Source organism: Xyrauchen texanus, chromosome 21, assembly GCF_025860055.1.
Source record: "Xyrauchen texanus isolate HMW12.3.18 chromosome 21, RBS_HiC_50CHRs, whole genome shotgun sequence".
Classification (NCBI taxonomy): domain Eukaryota; kingdom Metazoa; phylum Chordata; class Actinopteri; order Cypriniformes; family Catostomidae; genus Xyrauchen; species Xyrauchen texanus.
The window spans coordinates 20,677,111-20,703,759 of NC_068296.1; the positions used below are offsets into that span (position 1 = coordinate 20,677,111).

Genomic DNA, 26,649 nt, shown 5'->3' on the forward strand with positions numbered 1-26,649 from the left:
AGACACATCAAGTGCAGCAAAATTGCACTGCCTGGCATTAGCATCATCATGGAAATGAACTCCAATATATTTGCATCTAGCGCAGGAATGGTAGACCAGATGTTTAAATGGAAATGGAAATGGAAAGTACATATCCAACTGAATAGCAGTCTGAAGTGTAGATAGCCCATAAGAAATGTTCAGAATGAAAGAGAAAGAATTTGACAGGAAAGAGGGATGTGGAGCTGTAGAGAGAGGGAAGGAAGGAAATGTCAGTGCTGCTGTTCATTCAGACAGAGCCACAGAACAGAAGGTAATGTAACAGCTGCAGGAGCGCGCTCTGCACAGACAGGTCAATGAGTGTGTGAGTGTGTTTGTATTGTTGTAGAGGAGGGTGGGGTTAAACAGCTTTTGTATGGTGCCTCTACATGACCCCATGGGACAAACACTTGTAAAGTTAGCGAGGTGGGTGCAGTTTGTGTTTATTGTGTGTTTATTGTGTATGTGCATGCATTAGTTTCAAGGACACGTAGAGCCCTGCTCTAAACCAGTGGTTCACAATTACTCCCTTTTAAACAAATCACGAGTAAAACGCAAGATTATCAGTTTAACAACAATTGCTTTTCGCTCTATTCCTCACACAATGCTATCTTGACATCTAAACACTTTTCACGTGATACAAAGTATACCACGAGCACGCAAGTCGGCACGTGAACTAAAAGTGTCATAGAAGCACCAGAAATTGACGTGGTTGCTTCTGCAATTGTGTTTTTCATTACACATTTGCTTTTATGACACTATCGGTTAGGTTAAGGTTTAGAGTAGGGAGGTTTTATCTATTTCAGAGTATAAACCTTAAAAACCTCATCTGTTTGGGAAAAAATGTTGATTGCTTTTAGTGCCACTCAGTGGACAAACTACCTCAGAATTACTGTGATACAAGTATGGAGCCACAGTCAAATAATTTTCATGAGATCAGGCTCCATATTTTCTGTTTCATTGGGTGAAAGATCGACACCCACGTACGCAACACTATGACATTTTGTACGAGCTGTCCCTCATGGCCTTGTTTTCGTTCACATCAAATTAAGGATAGTGTCTAATCTGACTAAGGTCTATTCTTATCCCACATCCACCTCCTCTGCCCTGGGAACAAATGTTCCCTACCTCATCAAAAGTTTTTATTGGTTTAAAAACAGATGGGTGCCACAGACAAAACAAGGCAGTCTCTGTTTCTTCGTTCACATAAGACACCTGAGCCTGACCAAACAAGAACAAAAGCTAGATGTTAACTGTGTTCAAAGACAGCTATGAGCTGTACAGCTAGAACATGGGAAATAATATTTTTTGCAAGAACATTGGAGAGAGGGGCCTAACATTGCACAATGCACGTAGCATCTCAGGCTTAGGTTATTATTCTGTAGTTGGGTTATTGTTCTGAAGGGCTTACAGGTTGCATAAGTTGCAGGTTATCTGGAGTAATTACAAGGTGGTTAGAGTTTCGAATGGTAAGCTGCTGTAGACACATTTTCAGACATATACACAAGGATTAGACACTGTATCAGACAGCTCCGATAGTCATCAGACTGAAAACACAACGAGTCAGGGCAGAGATGTGATTCAGACAGTCAGACGTGTGTTTGGACGTTTGCCGTTATCAGCCATGTCAGTCAGTTGTGTGTGACACACATTCAAGTGGAAAGAAGCTCACACACACATAGATTAAAATAAGAGATTTCTGCTTGTGTTAAAGGGATAGTTCACCCCCAAATACAGTGTTTAATTCTCTAAAGCTTGACTTCTACTGTGACACTTTCATGTATATGAATGCCTCTGTAAAAAGATTAAAGCATGTTTGAGGTATATGCTGTAAGTGGGACACAAACCATCTCTATTTACAGGAAGGGACCTGTATATCTCCACAGAATAGAAGACAATAGCAGAATGATGATGGCAGAGACAAACAGTAGGCCACTGGCCTGCTCTATTTTCAATGGCCTCCTCTATATATGGTAAATTTACTACAGACAAGACCAGACTTGAGCACTAACAACAGGCCCTCAGAGAAAAAGAGCAGAGGGTGGGAGGCACATAATTAATTGTTAGTTTGTAAGTTTGTACAAACCTAAGCAAAAAAAGGAGCCAATAACAAATGGTCAAGTCAGTGGTAAAATAAATAAATCCTAAATCTTATGTCCTTGAAGGTAAAATTAATTAGTGAAAAAAGTACTGGTCCTTATTTTTTGTTGTGACTTTTTGTATTGTATTGTTTTAAAGAGTAAGGAATACTGTTAAAATCTGAATCTGTTCAAATGCTCTAACATTATTGGTGGACTGCACCTCTGGCCATAGCTTTAGAAAATCTGATCACAGATGAGAGGTACTGCCGGTAAAACAAATATATCATTCAAATTAGACAAGGAAGCAGTTCTCTTGCTTCTGAAAATGAACATTCTGCAGTCGAAAGTGTTTCATATAACATGCAGTAGTGCTCATTGCATCATATCATTAAGAAGACGAACCATTGATAAATCAGGGAAGTAGATTACTAGCTCAAAAAAACTCTAAACATATAAATATATTCATATACTATTTTCATATATACTACTTTTATAACATTTGATCAGCCTTTTTAACTAGTCTGGGAACTTTTAGCTTTAAAGGTTACAGTTATTTCGTGAAATCCTTGAAACAAAATTGTGTTCTTGGCCAGTGACATATACAAGCCCTCAGCAAATGATGGTAAACCTTTTGCATTTTTCTCTTTGCTTTTCTTTTTGCGACATGGGCCATGTCTTTCCTGTTTATTCAAAACCAGGGAAAAATCGGCAACAGACATATCTATTATGTACATTCTGCTGATTTCACTGCACCACAGTGGAAAAATAAACCGTAACCGTGCCAACTGGACCTGAACGGTACGGTTTTGTGATGAGAACTGTTCGGACAAATCATGGAAAAGTGGCTATTGATTAATTATATTTGCATAAAGTTAAACTTTCTCAGCTTTGTCGTATCCTTTGCCATGGCCACATCGTGTCGCCAACAGTCCCTGTCGCTTGTCAGTGGAAGTTGCTCTGCTTTCATTGAAAATTGATGAGATCTTGTGTCTTTGTGGCTGTGTGTCACTGGCAGTGCGAGTAGGGCTTTACTGCTCTGGCTGGGATTTCATTGTGAAAACCTGTATCTCTTGTTTTCTATTTTTCTTTTTGAGAAACATATAAAAATTATTCATAAATAATACATTCATATTCTATTTTATTATTATTATTATTTAAAAACAAGAGATGTCCATGGCACATCTCCATTTAGATGTGCCATGGTGTGCACACACACGCTAGGTGTTCGTGTGTGTGCTTGCAAATAAGTGTTCTCAGTGCAAGCCTAGGCCTATCTTTTCATTGCTGAAACATTCCATACCTTTTACATTACTCAATAATTAACCCTCTTTCCTTACATTAGACTATTTACAACCCACTGCACACAGTCATACTTTCATAGTGTACACCTCTTGTATTTCATACAAACAGCACATACTCAGTACACTCATACACACTCATGAAAGCATGCTGACCCCACTGTTAATTGGTGCATCCTTGGCAATGTTTCACAAGCAGTCAGAAATCACATTGGCATATCCCATTATTATAAGCAAATCCTAATAAAAATATCCCAGTAACAAAACTGCATGCCAATGCACATTACAACCACTCGTTCACCATCCCTCTCGTGTTGACAGGAAAAAACAAAGACACCTCATCAGCCCCTCCTTTCCTGGCAGGGTAAGATTGCAACACCCTCTTTCAAAATAGTAGCTCTGATTCTTGTAGCTACAGGCTAAAACTAAGTGTTGGTTTACTGCCAGTTTTTTTCCCCAAACCAACACAATGCAGATGCGCTGATGCGCTCTGTAAATCTAAAGACTTACAGAGCTGGAAAGGTCAAAACAAGATAAATGTGATCATAACAAGGACACAATTTTGTATGGACTGCAGTGTGTGCTAAAGATTCCTTTTCACCCTGAGCGAAGGACCTTCATCACTACACAAATATGTCCAGAATCTTCCCTATCCCAAACAATAAATCGAAAAATGACAGGCTTTAATGGAACAAAAAAAACAATTCCAAGCAATGAGTGTCACTGCGACCTCAAACAATCATTTTGCAAGTTCAATAACAGTGGCGAGGCCAAAAACTCCTCAAGGAGAAGTCAGATACAAAGACAGGAAGAGAAGTTTGCACATGGAATGCACATGACTGCACAAAGTGTAAAAAAAAAGCTATTAAAAAAGATTATGATCATCTCATTATCTTATGAAAAATCACTGGCAATTGTGTGTTAAAGCCCTTGATGTTGTATCATTGAAGAACTCTTTGAAATAAGTTACTATAGGTTGTACTATATACTGTAAATTCGGTTACAATGCTAAGAGGTACAGAATCATATTCACTTTAAGCTCTGGCTGCAAATAAATACTGATCATGTATCAACAGACAAGAGAGTTTCAGTTGTAGCATTGAGATAAAATGGAGGGCAAATGGATCTTTTTAAATATATGTCCTGAGAAAAAGACCACAGAAATATCTTCTAGAATTTCAGAAGTAATCTTTAAAACTGTGATCCGACTTGCCAAGATAACACAATCTGACAATCAAAGTTAGAGATTTCAATATGAACTCAAACATTTCTCATCAAATTCATGCTGGCTATCCACAATCATTTCAAGTCTATACTGTGTTTACAATCGCCTCATTTGTTCCTATTTTAAGAATTTTAGGAGACATCTGAAGCAAAGTTGATACTTTAATGAAACACACTTAATGAGACTGAGAACTCTATTAAGTCTCCAGAGGTATGAAAGAACAACTTCTAAGTACTAAAACAATTTCTCTGGGGAGATCCAGTGGCTGCTTTAAATGTGCCACTCATCATATCCTTTATCTGAACTGCTGTCATTCTTTCTCTTTTAAAGATGGCTTGAACTATGTCTAGAAATCTGGCCACAAGAGAGTTTAAAAATGTCAACCATAAATTAATTCAACTACTATGCTAATATTTGGTTGTTAACAGTAGTGGACATGTAACATACTGTATATGACCATGTGATAGAACATATACGTAAAGAAAATATAGACCAAATAACGAATTAGTGCACTGTGATACAGAGAAACACCAGATTACTAGTATTCTGATAACACTTTACGATAAGTATCCATTTGCTAACATAAGTTAACAAAATGTATTAACATTAACTAACAATGAACAATACTTCAACAGCATTTATTAACCAAATGTTGTATATGTTAATAATGGTTAATGAACTATGAACTAACATTAACTAACAATTAACAATTGTTTTTATGAACTAGCATTAACAAAGATTAATAAATGCTGTAAAAAATATATATTGTTTGTTCATGATACCTAATGCATTATCTAACATTAATGGAACCTTAATGTAAAGGGTTACTATTATTCTCTAACCGTGTGTTTACTCAAGTATTGGCTCAAGTATTTATCTGATATCTTCTCAACTCTAAATTATGAACAAAGGTCACATTAGCTAACCTTTTTTGTTCTAATCCCACCCTAGTCAAACTTCCATATATTTTGTCTCATAGAGTTTGAAATACCTTTGGACCACAATATGTAGGCTTCACATGCGTGGTGTTACTAAAGGTGATGAATTAGTCATTTTAATATGAAATAACACAAGATTGTTCACAGTAATAAGGAAAATTAACCAGACTGTTCTCAGATCAGCACTGAAGGACAACTTCTACAAAACCTAATGCTGACATGCATAATGTGTGGATGATTATGAGGATAATGAAAAGGATGAGGAGCAGGTCCTGTCCATCAGACCTCCAAGGAGAGGGTGGGTGGGGTTAAGGCCAATGAGGGGAATTTCGAGAGGAGGGGGCATGAGTCAGGGCTGAGTCAGAGAGCCAATGCTGGGGAGAGATTGATTCAGGTTACTCAGCTGTCCTCTGAAAATGGACACTTTTCTGTCATCTTTCTCTATTTTAAAGATTCCTTCTCAGACCCTCTTACCAAACCCAAGGTGAGTCAACATTCTTTACTTAGTAACTGATTCAGCCACTTTGCCTCAATTCGACAGTGATCTCAATTACTTAAAACCACATTCAAGTGAACACAACTAACCACCTCCATCAATGGCCACCTTACAAAATATCTAGAGTTCTGACAAACTTGCTGCAAATTTGCTGCAAATTTGCTGCAAACTTTCCTACTCATTATTTTCACATGCAAATAAGCTTGCGATCCATTGCAAAAATTAACCAGAAGTTTGCAGCTCTTCTCTAGTAGTGGTGAACCTGAAGCAAACCTTTGGTGACAATGAAGAGTTTACCACAAATCTCATTTTGCATATTAAAATAATGAGAGCAAGTTTGACAGAACTCTCACTTTTTGTAAAAGGGCACCTTTGGAACTAAATGTTAAAAAATTACTGATGCTTTTCAGCTAATTAAAATGACTATGAGTCTGGCTTTATAGAGTGAAAAGAACAGGTGACATCTTGTAGACCGTTGTAGCACTCTTTTCATGCTACCTAGTTTCAACAGATTTGTAGACCGCTGTTGCACTCTTATACCATCTTTGCTAACTAGTTTTAACAGACTAAAAAATGACAAATTCCACTATAATAAAGTGAAAAAGATTTTCTTGTTTAAAAGGGGGGGTGTGACCCGAATTGTTGTAGACCATTGTGACACATAAAAATGACAAATTTCCAATGTATAAAAGTGAAAAGTAACATCATGTAGACCGTTGTTGCACTCTTATTCAGTCTTTGCAAACTAGTTTTACAAACTATAAAAATTACAAATTCCACTGTGTAATAAAAAGGAAAGGAAACACAACTTCTTGTAGACTGTTGTGACACTCTATTAGCACCTTATGCTGGCTACTTTCAACACACTATAAAACTGAAAAAATTCCAATTTATAAAAGTGAAAAATAATGTCTTTTAGATCGTTGTGACACTCTATTAGCATCTTATGCTAGCTACTTTCAAAAACTATAAAACTGACAAATTTCCAATGTATAAAAGTGAAAAGTAATGTATTTTAGATCGTTGTGACACTCTTTTAGCATCTTATGCTAGCTATTTTCAACTGACTATAAAACTGACAAATTTCCAATGTATAAAAGTGAAAAGTAAAATCTTGTAGATCGTGACACTCTTTTAGAATCTTATGCTAGTTACTTTCAACTGACTATAAAACTGACAAATTTCCACTGAATAAAAATTTTAAACAAAAAGTAACATTGTATATTTCCACTGCATAGTAAAACTGAAACGTAACAGTAACGTCTTGTAGACCTTTACGACACCCTTGTAATCTTCTACTAGCTAGTTTGAACAGACTATCAAATGAAAATTCCACTATATAAAAAATAAAAAGGACAGATAACAGCTTTTATACCTTTGTGAGACACTTGTAGTGTCTTATTTTATATTGAAAAGCCTCATGATACAATACACAGAATTTGCAACAAGATATTACTGAAACTTAAACCTCAATCTTAAAATTTGAATTCAAATACACCAAACTTCTTTTAAAACTCTGTAAACTTCAGTTTTGAATGCACACTTTTGATATTCATTGTGCTAATAATTGACAGTTACCATTAGTGTACATTTCAATACAGGTCCATTTTAATTTTCTGGGAATATCCAAGTCTCTGCAGGGGGTGAATCCCAGCATCCAGATTCCTCCAAGACGGAAATACAGTATGGCCCAACTCTCACATCCAAATACCAAAGCCCTGTGTCATACTCAACTCTTACAAGCTGAATGAGTGCCAATACTTTTAAACAATAGCAAGGAACTAATGTTCCAGCCTAAACCCTGGCCTTGTCAACTTCACCCTGTTCTTCTCCCATTTCTCTCTCTCTCTCTCTCTCTCTCTCTCTCTCTCTCTCTCTCTCTCTCTCTCTCTCTCTCTTTCCTTCTTTTCCTTTTTCCCTTTGCTCCCTTCCATAAAACCTTAATCTTTCAGCTTTCTCATGAGTCAGCAGAGAAGCTCACAGCGGCATGGCTCCATTCCTTCCCTCTACGCCTGGTTTCTCACACTCTCCCCTGAGCTTTAAAAACTCACTGCTCCTCAAGAAAAAGCCATTTTTAAAAAGCTCAAACAGCACAGCTATATACCATGGTGCTCTGTGTGAAGTGAAAGCCTCTGTACAGAATGTGATATCGCCTCCTTTTAGAGAATTTTCTTGCTCTAAGTTTAGTTGCTTTGATCTGTTCCAGTCATAAACACCTCAAGAGAATATGAACCTGTTCTATAAAGACTTAAAGACACAGTAGGTCTATAAAAGAGTTTAAAATTGAGAAAGATTAATTAATGTTACACAACTCTTACATTGTTTTCTTCCAAGACACTACCAAACTCCTCTATCTATCCCAAAAACATTACCTTAGGGCATATAGCCAAGTTTAAGCTTTCACACAACAATGACAACAGCAAATACATTCACACACTCACCAGATAATTCATTTTCAGCCCTGCTGTGTGAGTCACTGGGACTCCAGACAGCACTAAACCGGCTGAGATTTGACCCCCAATGAAAACTCCAGCAGACCGTCCACCTCTTTGTAAAATGCTCTCGGCGTCTCTGTCAGGCAGAAAGTGAGTGCAGCTCCTAACACATACTCCAATTCCGTGATCTCAGAGGGCAAGAATGAGACTGTCCCATATACTTCTTGCTCTTTATCTCTCTCACTCGCTCTGACTTTTGTTCCCTCTCTGTGTCCATCCTGTTCTCTTTTTCTTGCTCGCTCTCTCTCCCTCCCTCTACAACAGAAAGAGGAGGGAAAAATGCATATAGTAACCTGACACGCTCCCTGTTCCTTTCCCTGCTCCTGATTGGCTGAGTTCTCTCTTCTTATGCTAATGAGCCTTACACTCTTCCTCCCCCTGGCTGTGAGGATTGTTTAGTGAGGCTCTCTGGAGACCTGAGACATTAGCTTTTTTTTTACTATCCTCTGTACCCCTCACACACAAACACACACCGCCTGACACCACAGCTTTGTCTAGACCCTTTCCTTGAGTCTCCTTGAGTTTTCCCTCTCCTGCTTAGTTTTTGTTGCTCTGTAAATTTATACTTAAAATAAATGCCCTCAAACCAATCTCCTCGGATTGTAAATGGAAAGCAAACCTCAAATACATTTTTTTGTTTGTTATTACTATCATTATTATTTCATTTATTTTTTTAACCTTGTTTCAAAATTTTCAGTGTAGATGACCTGAATTTGTAAAATGACAACTATTAAGAAAACAAAGAACTAGCTAGATTGTGATGGATAGACATTTTATTGGTCCCTAAGGGGATATTGTATGTTGTTATTTAATTTAACAAGTCACAGAAATATAATTCTGTTCTCAGTTCATTATCTGACTCCATTTAAACTAATTTAGCTATTTCTATCTTCATAAATTATAGGGGAAAAGACACTGAATGAAATAAACATATTTCTTTTACATAAACCAAAGCTTTATTTAACCCAAAACATGTAAGGTTGGTTTACTGTATAACATTTGTAGTATTACAATCAGTAATATTACAGAAAATACGCATATAAATGTATTTGTGCATTTTTTTAGGCAGAAATGAATGATATCTGAATAAATAATGCCTGTTTGTTACTGTAAAACAAGCTGATCTCTACTATCTGCTTTTGGTTTCACAACACACTGGGAAGATGAATGTCAAAGAATGACATCATTCTCCAACTCTCCCGTGAGGGAGTGGCCAGGTCAGGAGGTCATATTGGAATCCACATTTAAATCAATGTAAACAGGCTAAAGCAATGCATCCTAATGGATCCTGTGATTTCAAGATAGTTGAAAAGAATATCATGTCCACAGAAGAGAGTTTGTTTGAGAGGTGACAGAGTAGAACTATGCAGTCCTCAAACTGCCATGACATCGTCCCATTGCCTAGTGCTAAGCTCATGCAAGAGGTCACTAAGGTAGCAGACAGCCAAGCTTGAGTATTTCATTGTAGTATTCCAGAGCTTAAACTGTCCTGCCAGAGAATATTCTCTCCTTTTGTGCTGAAGTTTTGCAATATGTTTTGTAGATTTTGTTTGATAGATGCACAACATGTCCAAAAGAATGTGGACACCCCCTTAATTCCACTGAAGAAAAATCTTTAAAAATATTTTGGGTTCAATACAAGTTAAGCTCAATTGACAACATTTGTGGCATAATGTTGATTACCACAAATTATTTAGACTCTTCCCTCCTTTAAGAAATACAAAAGAAAATATCAAGGTTACATTGAGGCACTTACAATGGAAATCTTTTTTTAGAAGGTTTAAAGGCAGAAATGTGAAGCTTATACTTGTGTATTTTTTTAGCTGTAAAGCGGTTTAATTAGTAGTTTTTACTGTCGTTTTAGAGTTTTAGGTTTACAGCATTATGTAATCATGGCAAGTCAGTTTTAAAACTTGATATTATTTTATAGGTTAGTAAACTATTTTATCACACTTAAATCATGTTAACATGCATATTGTTTACGTCTTGTAGCTACATTTTAGAAACAGTTAGTATTTAAAATGCCTCAATGTAACCCAGACTTATTTTTTTTTAAGAAAAGGAGGGACCAGACAAAATACATTTTTGTGCTAATCAACATTATGGCACAAATGCTGTTGACTGAGCTTAACTTGTATTGAATCTGAAATATTCCTTTAACGCTACCTCATACAAAATCATTCTAGAGAATTGTGTGAATAAAGCAAAGTTCATAAAGAAATGGTTTACACAAAGCTCAGACCTGAACCCCGCTGAACAGCAATGCTCCATCACCCAACACCATTATTGGGGCATGTTGTCACAAAATGTCAACTAAGTTCAATGAACTGTATCTTTATTCCTGGGAAATAATAGTGGAATTTTTTCAATGAATGTGGCTATGCATAAATTAACTTTCAAAAATAAATCTATGAAAATAAAAAAAATATATATATACACTGCAGAAATAATTGTGACAATTTGCTCCGGTCTCCCCAATATCAAAAGTCCATGATACCTAAACATGTATAATCACCGGAAAGCTGATGCCAAGAATTAAAGAGCATGACTAGAGTTGACTCACCCAGATTCCCCCTAATTGAAAATGCTGAAGGAATTTAAAGCCCTTATTGTCACGATGTGGCTGTCTTTTCAGGCCACAGTTTGCTGTGTCTGGTCTCCATGACAATTGGACGGCACGTCATCTTTCACTATGGGGTGGCGGCTATGCAAGATAGATTTTGATGATTAAGACAAGATTCTCTCTTCAACTAACATTCTCTGGGATGTTTTCGATATTTTTGTTATTTATTGCAGTCTGCTAAGCCTGAGTGGCATCAGAGCTGTAATTTAAATTAGAAAGTGTGCACGGATTTTGTCACCATAGAGATTAGGCTATCACATCCACCATCATTTCAATTAGCACCCCACCAAATCTTGCTCTTCAGATAATAAGCCCCCTCAGTCAGCACCCACTAATCACAATCCTGTTATATATCAGAAAGAAAAGGTGGGTGGGGTTGGTTTTCTAGAATTGAGGGGCCTAAATGCCTGTCACAGAGCACTAGAGAGGTGAAAATGAGTTCGTAATAGATTGCTGCAACCACTTACAGAGAGTCAAGATTGAAACTGTTCAGTATTAGAAATTCAATCACTAGAATATGTAGCTACGGTAGCCCCAAAAAGCATTTGGATCAGATAGGTTACACTTAAAATGTATGAATTTCATTGCATTATATCACATGTTTGCAATTATTTTTAGCCAACTGGTGTTGAGCTTGTTTTTAGTAAATGTATTAAGTCAGTTCCCCATAAGTTCACACAAGTGTCAAAGTAGAGTACTTTATATATGGACATGTTCCACTAACATTTGAGAACCAGAAAGTGACCTATAGTTTATGTCTTAATTTTAAATAAATGTTTCTACTGTCCAATTTATTTTTGTGAAATGTATACAAATTTCAAGAATTTGCTTGGAAAAAATGTTTTGGTGCCATCTTTAAATTAAATGCCACCTGATTTGATATTTTGTTATTTATATTATGCAGAGATATTCATACATTTTTAAGTGTGGTTTAAGTGCCCAAATATATTTGGGGCCACTGCATGTTGCCATGAATTGATGTCTACTGTACTCTGTCTCTGTTTGAGAGTATTCATGGCTCTGAGTGTGTGGAACAGTAGGTCCATTGTATCTGAGTGGCCCAGTCTTGGATTGGTCAGGTCATCACACCTACACACAATGTTATCCAGCTGGCAGTGTTTCGGACCTGGAACCTCAAATACTGGCCCGTGGCCTCTATGACCCCCCCCGCATGCCACAGTGAGATTCAGCACAAGCCTGCATGCACGCCTCAGCCAAGCCAGATCAGATCGGGCCACCCCAGAACAGACCAAGCATTTAGGACATTCAGTGACTGTGAATATGGAAATCCCATTTCCCTATGAATCAAGGTTATGTTTCTATTTCTCTCTAACTTGCTTACTTCCACTCTCTGAGCAGTTCCAAGCTGTAAAACATCTCCATTGGGATTTGTTGGCATCAGGCCATTTCCAGAAGAATCTGATGTAGACTCCTGATGGAAAGGCGAACAGCGATATACCTGTAAGGATGATTTGTTTTTAAATAGCGCTATGCTTCATAAATGGGCAGAATTTCCAACACTAGATTTGCAAGAATGGCACAAATAACAATAATCTAAATTTGAAAGTAAATTTTCTTCGATGGATGAATGAAGAGTTGGTCATTAACATCTTTTAACTAAAACTTTTTATTTCCTGGTGGTTTTTATTGTTTTTATTTCACGTGTTCCACATTGGATCTAACATAATACAGAGAATTCATGCATGTTGTTTTACCATTGTCAGGTTCCGTAACATTAATTTTATTGTGTGTTTTTGTTTCATTGATAAATGTCACACATTCCTGTTTATTCTAACAAACTCGTTGGTTGATGTTAACTTGAAACTTTTAGTTTGTATTTAAAGGATTTCTTTTAACCCTGATGAAGGCATGTTCATTGAAATACATCGGTTTAAAGTTAAATATCTCATATATATATATATATATGTAGCAAAATATAATATTTACCTTTTTATTACATGGCTCTAAAAACTCAGTTCTGATTGGTCAATTGTGCCATATGACAGTCTGATATTTCTGAATAAGGGCTGTATAAAGTTATATTTCATTGTTCATCTGTGTATTGTGAGATATCTTTCCTATATCACTCTACAAACTATACAAGTCAGCTAGTAAAATTATTTTAACTTAAATTAATAATCATTTTATTTGGCAAGTAGTAGTGTAGTAAGTGAGATAATGTGCTGTCAAACTACAAATCTTTATTTCATGTCCATTGAATTATTTCATTGGTAAGCAGCCACGTCTGAGTCCTGATCACCCTGTCTGGGTTTATTTTGCGATAACGACTGGCTGACTGACCGCAAATGATCCCTTACCTAATAATTTAAACACAAATATCGTGACATGGCCAAAATATGGTAATTATATTTGAACTTGAATTGACTTGAGTGGCCTTTTAAAGTTAATCTGAGATCAACTTTAAGGTTTTAAAATTTGTGTATGAATGATTTTATAATTGTCCTTAGATGCAAGATCACTGTCAAAGTCAAATGACACGCTGTCTGAATGAGGGGCTGTGATGGTCACCTAATTCTTTGGGGCCACATCATCAAGAATTACTTATCCAAGAACTAAGAACAGCAACACCAGCAGCATCCTGACCATGATGCACTGCTTGAGTCTCTGCTCAGTGAAAAAAACAATGCACATCCTTGTATTGAGACATCCGGCCCTCCAGCTAATAGTAATATTCATGCAGCTTTGAAGGACAAAGGAATAAAGAGTTCCTTTCTTTGTTGGGACTGTCAGGACCACTGTGCAGTTTTTCACCAAAGTCTTTTAACTGCCTATGATGACGGATGGAAAAACCCCACTGCCACACATTCACGCTAGACCACAAATACACACATACACGAACCTTGCTTTAAAGCACAGGGATAACAAACATGTATTAGCAAAAATATTGTCAGAGATTGCAGAACAAATATTCATCATTCGTCACTTTGACGGACTGGGTTGTACATTTACCTACATGCTCTATATTTAATCTGTCAGAAAAATACTGTAATACTGGGTATTTTTTTTTTGCATTGATATCATAAGAACTTCTGTGGCAAGAGCTCTTTTTGTCTTACCAAGGTATGTGTTAAAAGAGCTATTGGGCTTTTTTGTATTCTTCTCTTGAATTATGAAAAAGAAGCCAGACATTTCAGTCTTACAATCTAGTCACCCAATGTAATGAACATTATAATATGAATTATTCCATTGGAATACACTAGCAATCTTGCATTTCTATCCCCCAAATCCTCTATCCAGGTCTATTTTCTTGGGGGCACTTTAAAAATGTATTTTTCCCCCTTTTCTCTACTTCTAATACATATTAGCATGCTCTTGGGAATGTTCCTAAAACAGGGAAAAGCTAAAGGACAAATATCTTGTTTTTTTATCTGTCAAAATTACATTTTAAAATATCCGTTAATGTCTTTAAAATTTGTTAAATGATGGAAAAATCTTTGAGCAATGCAACCTGAAGACACAAAAACAGGACAAGCTTTTGCCCTACAGGACACTGAATCAAAGGCGGTGACAGGATAAGCAGCTTTCCAAATCCTTCTCTTGAGTAAATGTGCTCTTCCCTTATCCCACAAATAGAGGATAAGCACTTTATATCTGTACAGAACAGGAAAAAACAAGATCTAACCCCTATGAAAATCACTCACAATCTCAATCATGCCCGTTTAAATACTTTGCAAACATCAGGAGTAAAAGGGTTGATTAGACTACTACCAACAAGTTATTTCCACAGATATTTCTGTTTGTTTATTTGCATATTTGAGTTCTCATTATTACTCCTCTTATCAGTCATGGTAATACTTTAAGATGATAAAAAAAATCACTAAGTGAATCAGTCTTTCTCTCTTTTCATCTAAAGTTGCAAAGATTAGACTTATGGTGTGTGCAACGCAAAACAACCAGACACACACATACACACTCACATAGAACAACATCAGCACCAGCCGACTAACTCACTTTTCTCAATCTCACCGCAATAAAAAGATTAGCATTAATGTGGCAGGAAGTAAATGGCATTATGTATAGTTGAGAATAATCAGAGTGCGCTGGGGATATTACAATCCCTCAGGATCTGTGTGTGTGTGTGTGTGTGTGTGTGTGTGTTGCTACACACTTTCAATAATTCAGAAAGCCTTTCTTCCAATCAGCACTCCCCTCTTTTACCCCTCAACACACACACACACAAAAGGTGGTAGAGATGGAGGAGAGAAATAAATAAAAATGTGCACCCCTTGGTTAATTAGATGGTACTGATTTAGTTTTTCATTTCAATCTGTTTTATGTTGCTCTTCCATCTGAAAGTCTCTCTCTCTCTCTCTCTCTCTCTCTCTCTCTCTCTCTCTCGCTCTCTCAATCACACACACACACACACACAGACACACACACAAACACACACAAGTTGGTGCAGCTATCCTTATGAGGAATCTCTATAGACATAATGATTTTTATCCTGTACAAACTATAGATTATATCCCCTAAACCTAACCCTCACAAAAAATGTTCTGCATTTTTACATAAAAATAAAAAAAACATTGTTTAGTATGTTTTTTAAGTGATTTGAATTATGGAGACACTAGAAATTTATAGCATAATACCCTTGTAATTACCAGTTTGTAACCTAATAAAATGTCCTCGTAAACCACCCAAACCCGCACACACACACATTTAACTAGCTATTTACATGAGGAAATACCGTTGACTTTTACAGTTTTTATATACAGTAAAGCGAATTATACAACTGTTAGTTCTCTAATTAGATTGGACAAGCAGCATTCCAAGAGTGCTGATATTTAGTACAACAGCACTGGGATGCTTAACTGTTTGTTCACAGTTTCAAAGCATTCCAGAAAGGCTGCCAGTCTGTGAGTTGCTTAGTGATATGCAACAACAAGTTAATCCTGCTTTGGCTTTGTTTGGAACTATTGTCGTTAGCAGAGCAAAAAATAGGCAAAATAACTGGAAATATTGACCCCGTTTACACTTGTATTAGATGCGTTTCGAGTAACCTGATCAAAAGTGGTCAGCGCTAAATACGGGTCTAAATGGAGTCTAAAACGTTTTGTGAAGGGATCACAAAAACCACAAAACGAGTGTGGCCACATCACATTTGAGGTGTAAATGCTAATCCGTCCTAAATGCATTCAGGACAGCAGCAAAGCATCATATCCGTCCGTCAATCAACCACTGCACTAAAACAAGAGTTTAAACTTTGCAGGTTACAAGTGACTTTAAAAGGAAATAACTGCCCAATCTGAACATTTTAAAAGTGGATACATGCACAAGCATGATAACTTCACGGATCTTCTTCAGTGTGTCTAATATCAACATGCAATGTGAAAGATGAAAAGCACAAATATCTGAATCTGAGGTTAATGCAGGAAATCCACTAAAATAACTAATAATTCTGCTCAAAATGTTGCAACCAACCGTTAAATTAGACTTCAGAGGAGGTCACGTGACACCATGCGAGGAGCGGACGTGTGAGCGATGAGCTCTGTGCATTTTGCTAGTTTATAAATTATTTTCATGTTATAATCTGGAGAAATTTGATACATCCATTAATTTGCTCTTTGAGGTAAACATTGAAAAGAAGTCAAAATCATCAGGCTCTAGAGACATTAAAAGACACTTATGTGCTCAAGATGAAACCTCTGACGGGCCTGCAGACTGGGAACACGATTTGGATGGCGCGGCCATGGAAATTCAGCGTCAACTGTCCATCATGTCGGTGATGCTGATGAAGATTGTTGCTGATCTCGCTGTAATATGTCAATCGATTACGCCGATGGAAACAAAATTCTCTGAGTTGGTTTCAAGAGTGGCAGATGTTGAGAAATGTATCGATTATCTGGAGTCATCGGAAAGGAAATTATCTGCTAATCCACTCACGACCAAAATAGACTTGGAACGCATTTTGGAAAAACCGGAAGATCTCGAAAATAGGAGCCGAAGGAACAACGCACAGATTGTTGGAATTCCTGAGCATGAAGAAGGCAAAGATATGGTGAAATCCCTGGATGAGCTCTTCACGAGTCTGCTCAAAATAACAGGCCATAAGATGGAAATCGAGCGAGCTCATAGAGTCCCACGATCAAATCGATTCAAATTTCTGAGATCATCCTATAAAGATCTTGTGTTGCGCCAGGCAAGGAGCAAAGGAAAGCGTTTTTGGAAGAATTACAATATTTTCTTGTTCCCTTCGCATTTGTACTGATGTTTCCAGCCAAACTGAGAATAGTAACCAAGGACGGCTGCAAAGTATTTTTATACCCAAAAAAGCACTGTCCTTCATAGAAACAATGGGTGAGTAAACCATTGGGTGTTTATCATGTCAGTGGATTGACTCACTGTATATTGACTTGACTGTCTGAGGAAGATAGGCACCATTTTTGTTTCTTTTTGCATTGGCTCCACCAAGCGGCTGGAGTTTGTTTTTTGGAGAACCTTTTCCATTGATGGAAGATCACTTTTCACTGAAGTTCCCGACCAGATTGAGAATGGACACTATGGATGACCACAACATATCTACATGCCCACACAAATGATGTCTTAAATAAAGTAGATGGACTGAGTAAGTCATGGTGTATTTTTTATTTTTTTGTGGCCTCTGAGTGAATTTGACTCTTGACCATCCGAGGAACCCGGACACCTGTTTTGGTTCTTTTTGTGTTGGTTCTGCCTAGCGGCTGGAGCATCATTTGTTGAATAACACTGCTTCTGGACAGTTGTGGATGAATCTGTTCATTCTTTGTGCTTATGCCTCCTGTTAAATGTAGTTTGATTTGTGGAGTATTTTTGCGGGACATTGGAATGATTACATTTACATTTATTCACTTGGCAGTTTTTGTTTTTCAGGGCAAGGCAGTCATACTTTGAGTCGGGGGACAAAGCTGGGAAGCTTTTGGCTTATATATAAAACAGAGATAGTCTTTTTCTACCATTCCCTCAGTGAAATCTGCTGGTGGTGAAATATTTAATATTTAATTGATATTAATAATGCTTTTAAAGAATTCTATCTTGAGACATTAGAAAATGTGTGGAACCATATGAACTCCCTAAACAGCTGAGAAAAAAATGATCTGTATTCTGAGAACACTTGGAGGAGCTTGACGAGGTAATTAAGGCCTTACCTACAGGCAAGGCTCCGGGGCCAGATGGTTTTGCCACTGAATATTTTTTATCTTATGCTATTGAATTGGCTTCACTTTTGTTAGAAGTTTATATGGAAGCAATAATGAATGGAAAGCTTCCCCCAACCATGACACAAGCCTGGATCAGCCTGATTCTTAAAAAGGTCCAGCTAGATGTAAAAATGTTGTCAAAAAGTTTGGCGTACCGATTAAGTAAAGTTATGACATCTCTTATACATATTGATCAGGTGAAAACGTATGGGTTCGGAAGTACATTTATTGGTTGGATTAAATTACTTTATAGACACCCTGTAGCAGCAGTACAAACAAATGGACTAATTTCAGATTATTTTACTCTGAATAGGGACACTCGGCAGGGTTGCCCGCTTTCCCCATTTTTGTTCTATCTTGCCCTGGAACCATTAGCAGGAGGGTAATTAGTAGGAGGATATTTTCCAGGGGTGATTGCGGGAGGTGTGGCGCATAAGATTCTGCTTTACGCAGATTATATTTATTATTTCTCTCTGACCCTACTAGATCTATGCTTCCACAAAACTTTAATTCCTTTTCCAAGTTATCAGGATACAAATTCATTTGGGCTAAATCCGAAGCTTTGGCTCTCACAGCGTACTGTCCAGTAGTGACCTTACAGCCGGGCGCCTTATAGTGGTTCAAAAAGGGCATTAAGTATTTGGGTATTTTATTTTTATTCCCTGATTTAGTTAAGAGTACATTTTGACCCTTTAAAAAAAATATTTTCGAGCAATGTGGAAAAATAGTTTATTGTTTATTGCATTCATGGGGCGGCTGTGGCTCAGGTGGTAGAGCGGGTCGGCCACTAATCGCAGAGTTGGCGGTTCGATTCCCACATGACTCCACATGCTGAAGTGTCCTTGGGCAAGACATTGAACCCCAAGTTTCTCCCAATGGCAGGCTAGTGCCTTGCAAGGCAGCTCTCCCGCCATTGGTTTATGAATGTGTGTGCGAATGGGTGAATGAGTCACAGTATAAAGCACTTTGAATACTGTTAATGTTAAAAAGGTGCTATATAAGTGCAGACCATTTACCATATTCCAAAATTAAACTACGTGCTATAGTCACTCCCTGAGATGTGAGATGTCCCCCTCTCTTATTTTAAGCAATTTGATAACATAGTGAAGTCCATGATTTGGAATGGTAAATGTTTCACACTACATTTCAACAAATGACATGCTGCCTCGAGAATATGGCTGAGGCATCAGCGTATTACTCCCTGCTAGTTCAGAGTCTGGGAATGGAGCTTTAACCTCTATCAAGAGATTATGGGAGAAATATTTTAAGTTGGTATTGGAGGATGGAGAGTGGGCTGGGATTCTAAAAAACATAAAATCTGAATCTAGAGATGCAAGGGTGCAACTTATACAATTCAAGATTCTACATATATTCTATTGAACCCCCTCCAGACTGTATAGGCATGGTCTTAAAGACACACCCACCTGCTGGCATTGCCAATCGGACGACGCCGTCAACGTACGTGACAAATACATAAAAGATTGGGTCCTCACTAGTCCGATGATAGGCAGGAACATTGTTTTAAGGGATTGGAAGTCGGTGGGAGCACCCTCAATTCGGGAGTGGTGCGAGGAGATGGGAAGGGTGTCAGCCTTTGAAGAGGTAACGTGTAGAATGCTGGGGATATGGGATTCTTTTAATGGGAAATGAGGTAGATATTTTATGTTTTTGGGGGGGCTCTCGGAGTGGGTCTGTGGAGAGAGAGGTATAGTTTATTGTTGTATGTTTATTATATGTGTATGTATATGTATTTTGTATGTAATTATATGTATATATATGTATATATATATATATATATATATATATATATATATATATATATAATTTTTATTATTTATTTATTTATTTATTTTATTCACTGAATATGTGAGTACTTATGTAAGGTCGGGTGGAGTTCTTGATTGAGGAGGAGTAGTAGTGGGAGTTAATGTTGATTCATTGTATAAATGTTTTGCTTTTTTTGTTTTGAAAAATCAATAAAAAATGTTAATCACAAAAACAAAAATTAGACTTCAGAAAAAGAGACCAATGAGATATACATGCAACCATTAAAACACACCCTGAAACTACAAACAAGTCTACTCAGACAGACTCAGTGATAGCCGACCCCCTCCCCCTCTCAGTGGAATGCAGGAATGTGTTGCTAACCCTTGCAGAATGCCACTTTCTCTGACCATCACTTCCAGGAAGGGGAATGTTTTCATATGGGCTGGGTTTGTCCAAGTAACCCATTCTACTTGAACCCAACCTCATCCATAAAACTGAGCTGAACAAGGGTCTCCACAACAACAGCTCTAATTATGCTGCTCCTGCCAAAAGATCTGTCAGAATAATTGTGAGGTAATACTCTACCCAGACATTAACAGTGTTATTATGATCTCTTACAGATAGCTTGAGGTTAATTACGAATCCCTGCAATTTCGGAAATGGGCTTCAAACAACAAAAAATGCAGTTGTAATCAGAGAGTGGCAGTCGTTAGATGGTATCTGGGGAGAATAAAAGCGTTTGATATAAACTAAATGATTTGAAGCACAACATTATTTGTTTATTTGTAGTCTAATGTATTTTACAGTATGCGTGTGTGTATGCAGGGTGTGGAATTAACACCCGCCACCAGCCATACAGTATGCAGTAGTGCTGCACGATGAATCATATCGCAATCGCGATGTCAGCCTGTGCGATTATATGACAGCAAAATGCTGTGATTATATTAAATAAATAAGTGCATGTGTGGACGTGACAGCACATTCTCTCTGAGAGCTGTTTGCCCATTTTCTACACCGCTAATAAAAAGATGACCAGTCAGTCTCAGATTAGGGAGTGACATGTGCGGTCATGTCATGTGAGTTTCCGGTGTTCAGTGTGGAAATCAGGTGAAGATGGACGCCGAGCAGACCAACACTGAACTGGTGGCCAGAAAAAATAACACAGATCACAGCTTGGCAATATATCTTTATTTCATCCTTAATTCAAGTTCATATAATACGGGAGAGTGCCATGTAAATAAACCCAAACTCCAAAACTGTCATTCTCGGTGCGGTCAGAGCCGCTTCAACCAGTCGCCGGAAGAGACACAATCTGAGCGGAAGTCGAGACCGGGAGAGAGTTCCGCCAGCTGATACGCACTCTAACACGGAGACGCTTGTCTCTCACCCCTGCTGTCTGCAGCTTGCAACGTGTAGCATCATTGATGAGATCATCATAAGATCAATCTTATGTGAAAAATAACACCAAAATGACAACAACAATAAAATGTGTGTGTGTGTGTGTGTATGTGTGTATATATACATGTATATATATATATATATATATATATATATATATATATATATATATATATTGGTTTTGGATAGACAAGATTGACAAATGCTTATCAATAATACTCTTATGGCTAAAATGTTTACAGTGTTCAGTGGCTAAAATATTAATGTGACTAAATGTTACTAAAATATGACTAAAATGTCAACAGTTTTAATTGACTAAAACTACATTAAAAAGCCCAGTAAGCCAAACAAAACAAAGCACAATTACAGATGTGTTTGCGAGTGTCACGCCATATGACAAGTCTTCACAGAGATATAAAGAGACATGATGCACCGTTAGCAAAGTGGGATTTCAGAAAATGATCCACACACTGGACAAGAGGTACCAGCGGTAAGTAGAACTTTTTAGAATGAGGATTTAGAAATACCAGTTGGTCATTTAAAAAAAAAAAACACACAACAGCAACAACAACAACAGTTTGAGTGAACCACACTTTTATATCCAGTTTCCTTTTCAAAAGAGTTTATGTTACATCCTGATTAAATGTTCTTATTTATTGTTCCATTTTATTTAGGTGTAATATTGAGAAAATAACAAGTTTGCAGTAAATGTTATTATTTAATTTTGTAAAAATATTTTAATTTGAAAACACTGCATTTATAGTTGTTGCTAGTTTGTATATTTGAGTTGAGAAATACACATTTCAGCATTATCAGTAATCGATGTGTGCATTTTCCTTGATAACCAAGCAAGTTGACTCATGATACTATTTGTTTATTATATCACAATCGCATATCGCAATATTAGCCTCAATAATCGCAATATGACATTTCCCCCAAATTGTGCAGCTCTAGTATGCAGGTAATTTTTTTGCAGTGGCGTTGTTGGGCCTCATGTACTCAGATAGGAGACAACAGTCATAAAGCCTGATTGCAGCCTGTGGGAACCATTGGAAGTTTATCGACTACATTGTATTGATTATTAATTGATATTACTGCATCAATAAACTTTGTTATACTTTAAAGAGAAGTGCTTTGGTATTGTTTTGCATGCACCTGTGTCAAGGGCTGGCAAGGGATGTCAGTGCTTGGATTCAAGCCTTCATTGTTTTTCTTTTTGAATGTCGATGTTCTCCGGACGTTGATTTTCCTAAGAGAATAATCCTATATTGAGACTGTTATACTGTCTGGTTATTAGTCCCTGATTCCAGGGTGGTACCCCGGTGATATTAATTCTTATTAATATTCAATTGATTTTGATAATTGATAGTTTTCTTTGATAATTGTTGATTTGAAGGATTAATAAGCTAATGTTGATTCTAATCAATGTTCTATTGATTTTAATAATTAATAGTTGTCTTTGATAATAATTAATATTCTATTGATTTTGATAGTTATCTTTGATGATTGTTGATTTGAAGGATTAATAAGCTAATGTTGATTCCAATCAATGTTCTATTGATTTTAATAAATAATAATGATCTTTATCTTATTAATTATTGCTAATAACCAAACCTGCTCCTGAACGAAGTGCCCAACAGCATGTCATTTTGCAACCAGCCAATGTGGTACGTAACCTGTAAGACATGTGGGAATGACATTTGACAAGAAATGTCATTGCTGAGAACAACAACAATTATTTCTATTATATTTTTCATAAAGAGGTAGGTCAGGAAACCAAACATGGGCTGCATTGGGCTGCCTAAACTAGTTTCCAAAAAAGAACAGTGTTAATGGATAGTGAACTAATGTAGACCAATAAGAGATTCAAGTCAATTTTCAAGGCCAAGGACAGTGTTTTATTTGTCCATTTAAAGACGTCTTTGTGTGTTTACATAGTTATTGCATATGTTTGTATTTGAAAAACAGAATTGGGCATTCACCAGCCACCACAGCTAGTGGGCAAATTTCTCAAATCTTTGCCTTTGAGAGTAAAGGAGAGAGTGTATTAGACATAGTCTCTGCATCCTAGGGGTCTGGATAAGGTAATAAGGGTCTAAGAGAAGTGTTGAGATAAGCCCAACATAGCCAAAGCTGACAGGCCATCAGTTACTGCCATCTAATGTAATCTCATTAGGAGTCTCTACACAGTCTGACTCCTGCCTAATTTTATCTAATTACTCTTCATGCTACTCTTTACTGTCAAATATTGATTCTCAAAGTTACATTCAGGTGTACCGTGAGATATGATGTTTGGCAAAATCCAACACTCTTGTCTGAATGTATTCTTAGATTTTCTTGTTTGTATTCTTATATTCGTATTAATATTGTCAGGGGTTGAGATGGCTTGGCATGCTGAAATCAGTCATGGCTGACCACAGCAGTAAATAACTAATAATAAAAATAGTATGAGATAAAGGGGCAGATATCAAAGTTCAATTATGAGGTCAGATACTGCAGTCTCTGGTTTCTCTCAACTCAAAGTTTTGAATTCCCTTCCATTGCATACAACACTTTGTTCTCTCAAATCTCATATCCAGGATATCCAAGGCTGGGGGTCCACAGAAAATTTAAAAGAAAGAAAGTTTTTTGGCCATTTCATTCTTCTTTCTAAAGAGATTAATCGTGATTATTTTACTCAATGAAAGATACACTCTCAATTAATACAAATATCCATCCATCCATCCATCGTCAACCGCTTATCCTGTGTACAGGGTCGCGGGGGGCTGGAGCCTATCCCAGCTAACATTGGGCGAAAGGCGGGGGACACCCTGGACAGGTCGCCAGTCCATCGCAGGGCTTAATACAAATATATTCCAGATAATATATATATTTTTAATTTTCTTCCCAACAACCCACGCACCTTATCTTGTGGCCCATTGAACACGTTATTGTGGAGACATAGTGCATGTTGAGGCTTAACGCTATTCCCCGCATCATCTACACACAACTGACCACGTGACACACCGAGAGCGAACCACATTATAGCGGCCACAAGGAGGTTACCCCATGTGACTCTACCCTCCCTAGAAACTGGGCCAATTTGGTTGCTTAGGAGACCTGGCTGGAGTCACTGAGCATGCCCTGGATTCGAATTTGCGACTCAAGAGGTGGTAATCACCCTTCCAGATAACATTTTAATTAAACTGAATATGTTTTGGATTTAGCACGATGACAATATGAATGTCATTGGATTGGATTTTGCAAACAACATGTTTTACTTAGGATATCACACTAAATATTTTTCTCACATTAAAAACAGGTCTTTATACATGAAAATAGCTGTTTTTATATTTTTGGAAGGGGTCCCCGCAAGATTATTATCATATCTGTGGGTCCTTGGCATCAGTAAGTTTGAAATCCCCTAATTAAGATGACACAAATATGTTATTAAGCAACTTATTACACTAATTACAGGGATAGTGCCACTGGCATAACCTGTAGTTGAGTGCATTGCTCAAGGGCACAATGGTAACTCATTGATTGTTCATTGTGTGGTTTGAACCAACAACCTTTATCAATTCTTGGTTTTAACCGTTACACTACAATACCACGTAACTCAAAGACAGCAGACACTGATAAGGCTCCAGTGAGAGCAGTTCACCACTCTATACATGAACATTTTTCAAGATCACGCATGGATCTTAAATCTCATAACAAGTATAAGGCTTCAAAGAGATCAAAGACAATAGAATGCATCTTTAAAACATAAACTGCAAACTGAAAGGATGAAACACTACAGGTTTCATTACATTGACACTTTTGTCTGTCCTGCTGTAGTGCAGTGGCATTTATAGAGTTCAGTAAGGTCAGAAGAAATTATTAACTCTAATGACCCGCAGATAATCATCACATAGATCTGTGTGAGAGACTGAAGAAAAGGATTGGCAGGGAAGTGTGTCTCATTGAGCCCTCCCATTGTTTCATCTCTCTATTTTCTTCTCCATGCTATCATATGGTATAACAAACTTTGTTTATTCCATTAGAGAAGAGGACAAACATTGGTGGAGACAAACAGACATTTTTGGACACTGTGATGTCAGGGTCTAAAGGGTTATGGTATTGTCGGTGGTTTAGGGCAGTGCCAGGGTCGGGTGAGCTGACCTCTCCTCCCAACCACCCCCTGGGGGCACATCCATTACCCCGGCTGAAGTACAGTGCCTGATACCCGTGGTCACTGACACCCGTGCACACTAGTGAAATATAATACCCATTTATCAAGAGATCTGAAAAATGAGTGGTTTACAGGATGAAGCCAAATACCAGGCATTTAAGAGCCAACCAAGCAATTTTGTAAGTGGGAAAGAGTATTGTTGGACCACACATCATTCCCTTGTTCTCCATTGATGATATCATCATTGTGGTAGAGGTTAAAGGTCACATTGAGCTGGTGTTCTCATAAGTGTATTTGAGCTGGCACAGCGACAGTACACTCTCAATCAGTGGTTCTCAACAGGTTTTCCTTCAGGACCCAGATTTTACGTTGGACATTAAGTGGCGACCTAAAACAGCAACAAAATTGTCCATCCATCCATCGTCAACCGCTTATCCTGTGTACAGGGTCGCGGGGGGCTGGAGCCTATCCCAGCTAACATTGGGCGAAAGGCGGGGGACACCCTGGACAGGTCGCCAGTCCATCGCAGGGCCCAAAAAAAAAAATACAACAAAATTGTATCTTTCAAAAATACACAAACATTTGCTTAAAATCAGACATTTAAATGTAGTAATATTATCATGAACAGCATCACTATGCAAAATTATTAACATGTTCTAGACTACAGTACATGGGAACTTTTTGTAAATGCATTAATAACAGCATGAATTAGATTTATTTGCCTGTCCCAAAGCATGGAGCAAACACTATGCAAATATTTTTTTAGTATTAGCCATATAATCAAGTAATATGGATAAGTCAACAACAAAATATAGCCTAGGAGATGCGTTTTCTCCTGCCATTTAAAAGTTGATAGTTGCCTATTTTGTATTTATTTATTGCAATCCAAACTATTCACAATTATATGGTTAGTTGCATTTTATTATTTGCATTTCACATTATTTTTGCACTGCTGTCAATA

General features: G+C 37.3%; 1 protein-coding gene across 2 annotated transcripts in view; it reads right to left on the reverse strand.

Annotated features, from left to right (window-relative positions):
* bcar1 (BCAR1 scaffold protein, Cas family member) overlaps positions 1 to 26,649 on the reverse strand; it is a 143,036-nt gene that overhangs the window by 49,041 nt on the left and 67,346 nt on the right. Inside the window, exon 1 of one of the 2 annotated variants that reach the window (XM_052152509.1) lies at positions 8,498 to 8,767. The exons of the other annotated variant lie outside the window; for it this stretch is intronic. Within the exon in view, the coding sequence (XP_052008469.1) occupies positions 8,498 to 8,509 (12 nt within the window). The 5' untranslated portion in view covers positions 8,510 to 8,767. Of the gene's footprint in view, positions 1 to 8,497; positions 8,768 to 26,649 lie in introns of those variants that run through there. 2 annotated transcript variants of the gene reach the window in all.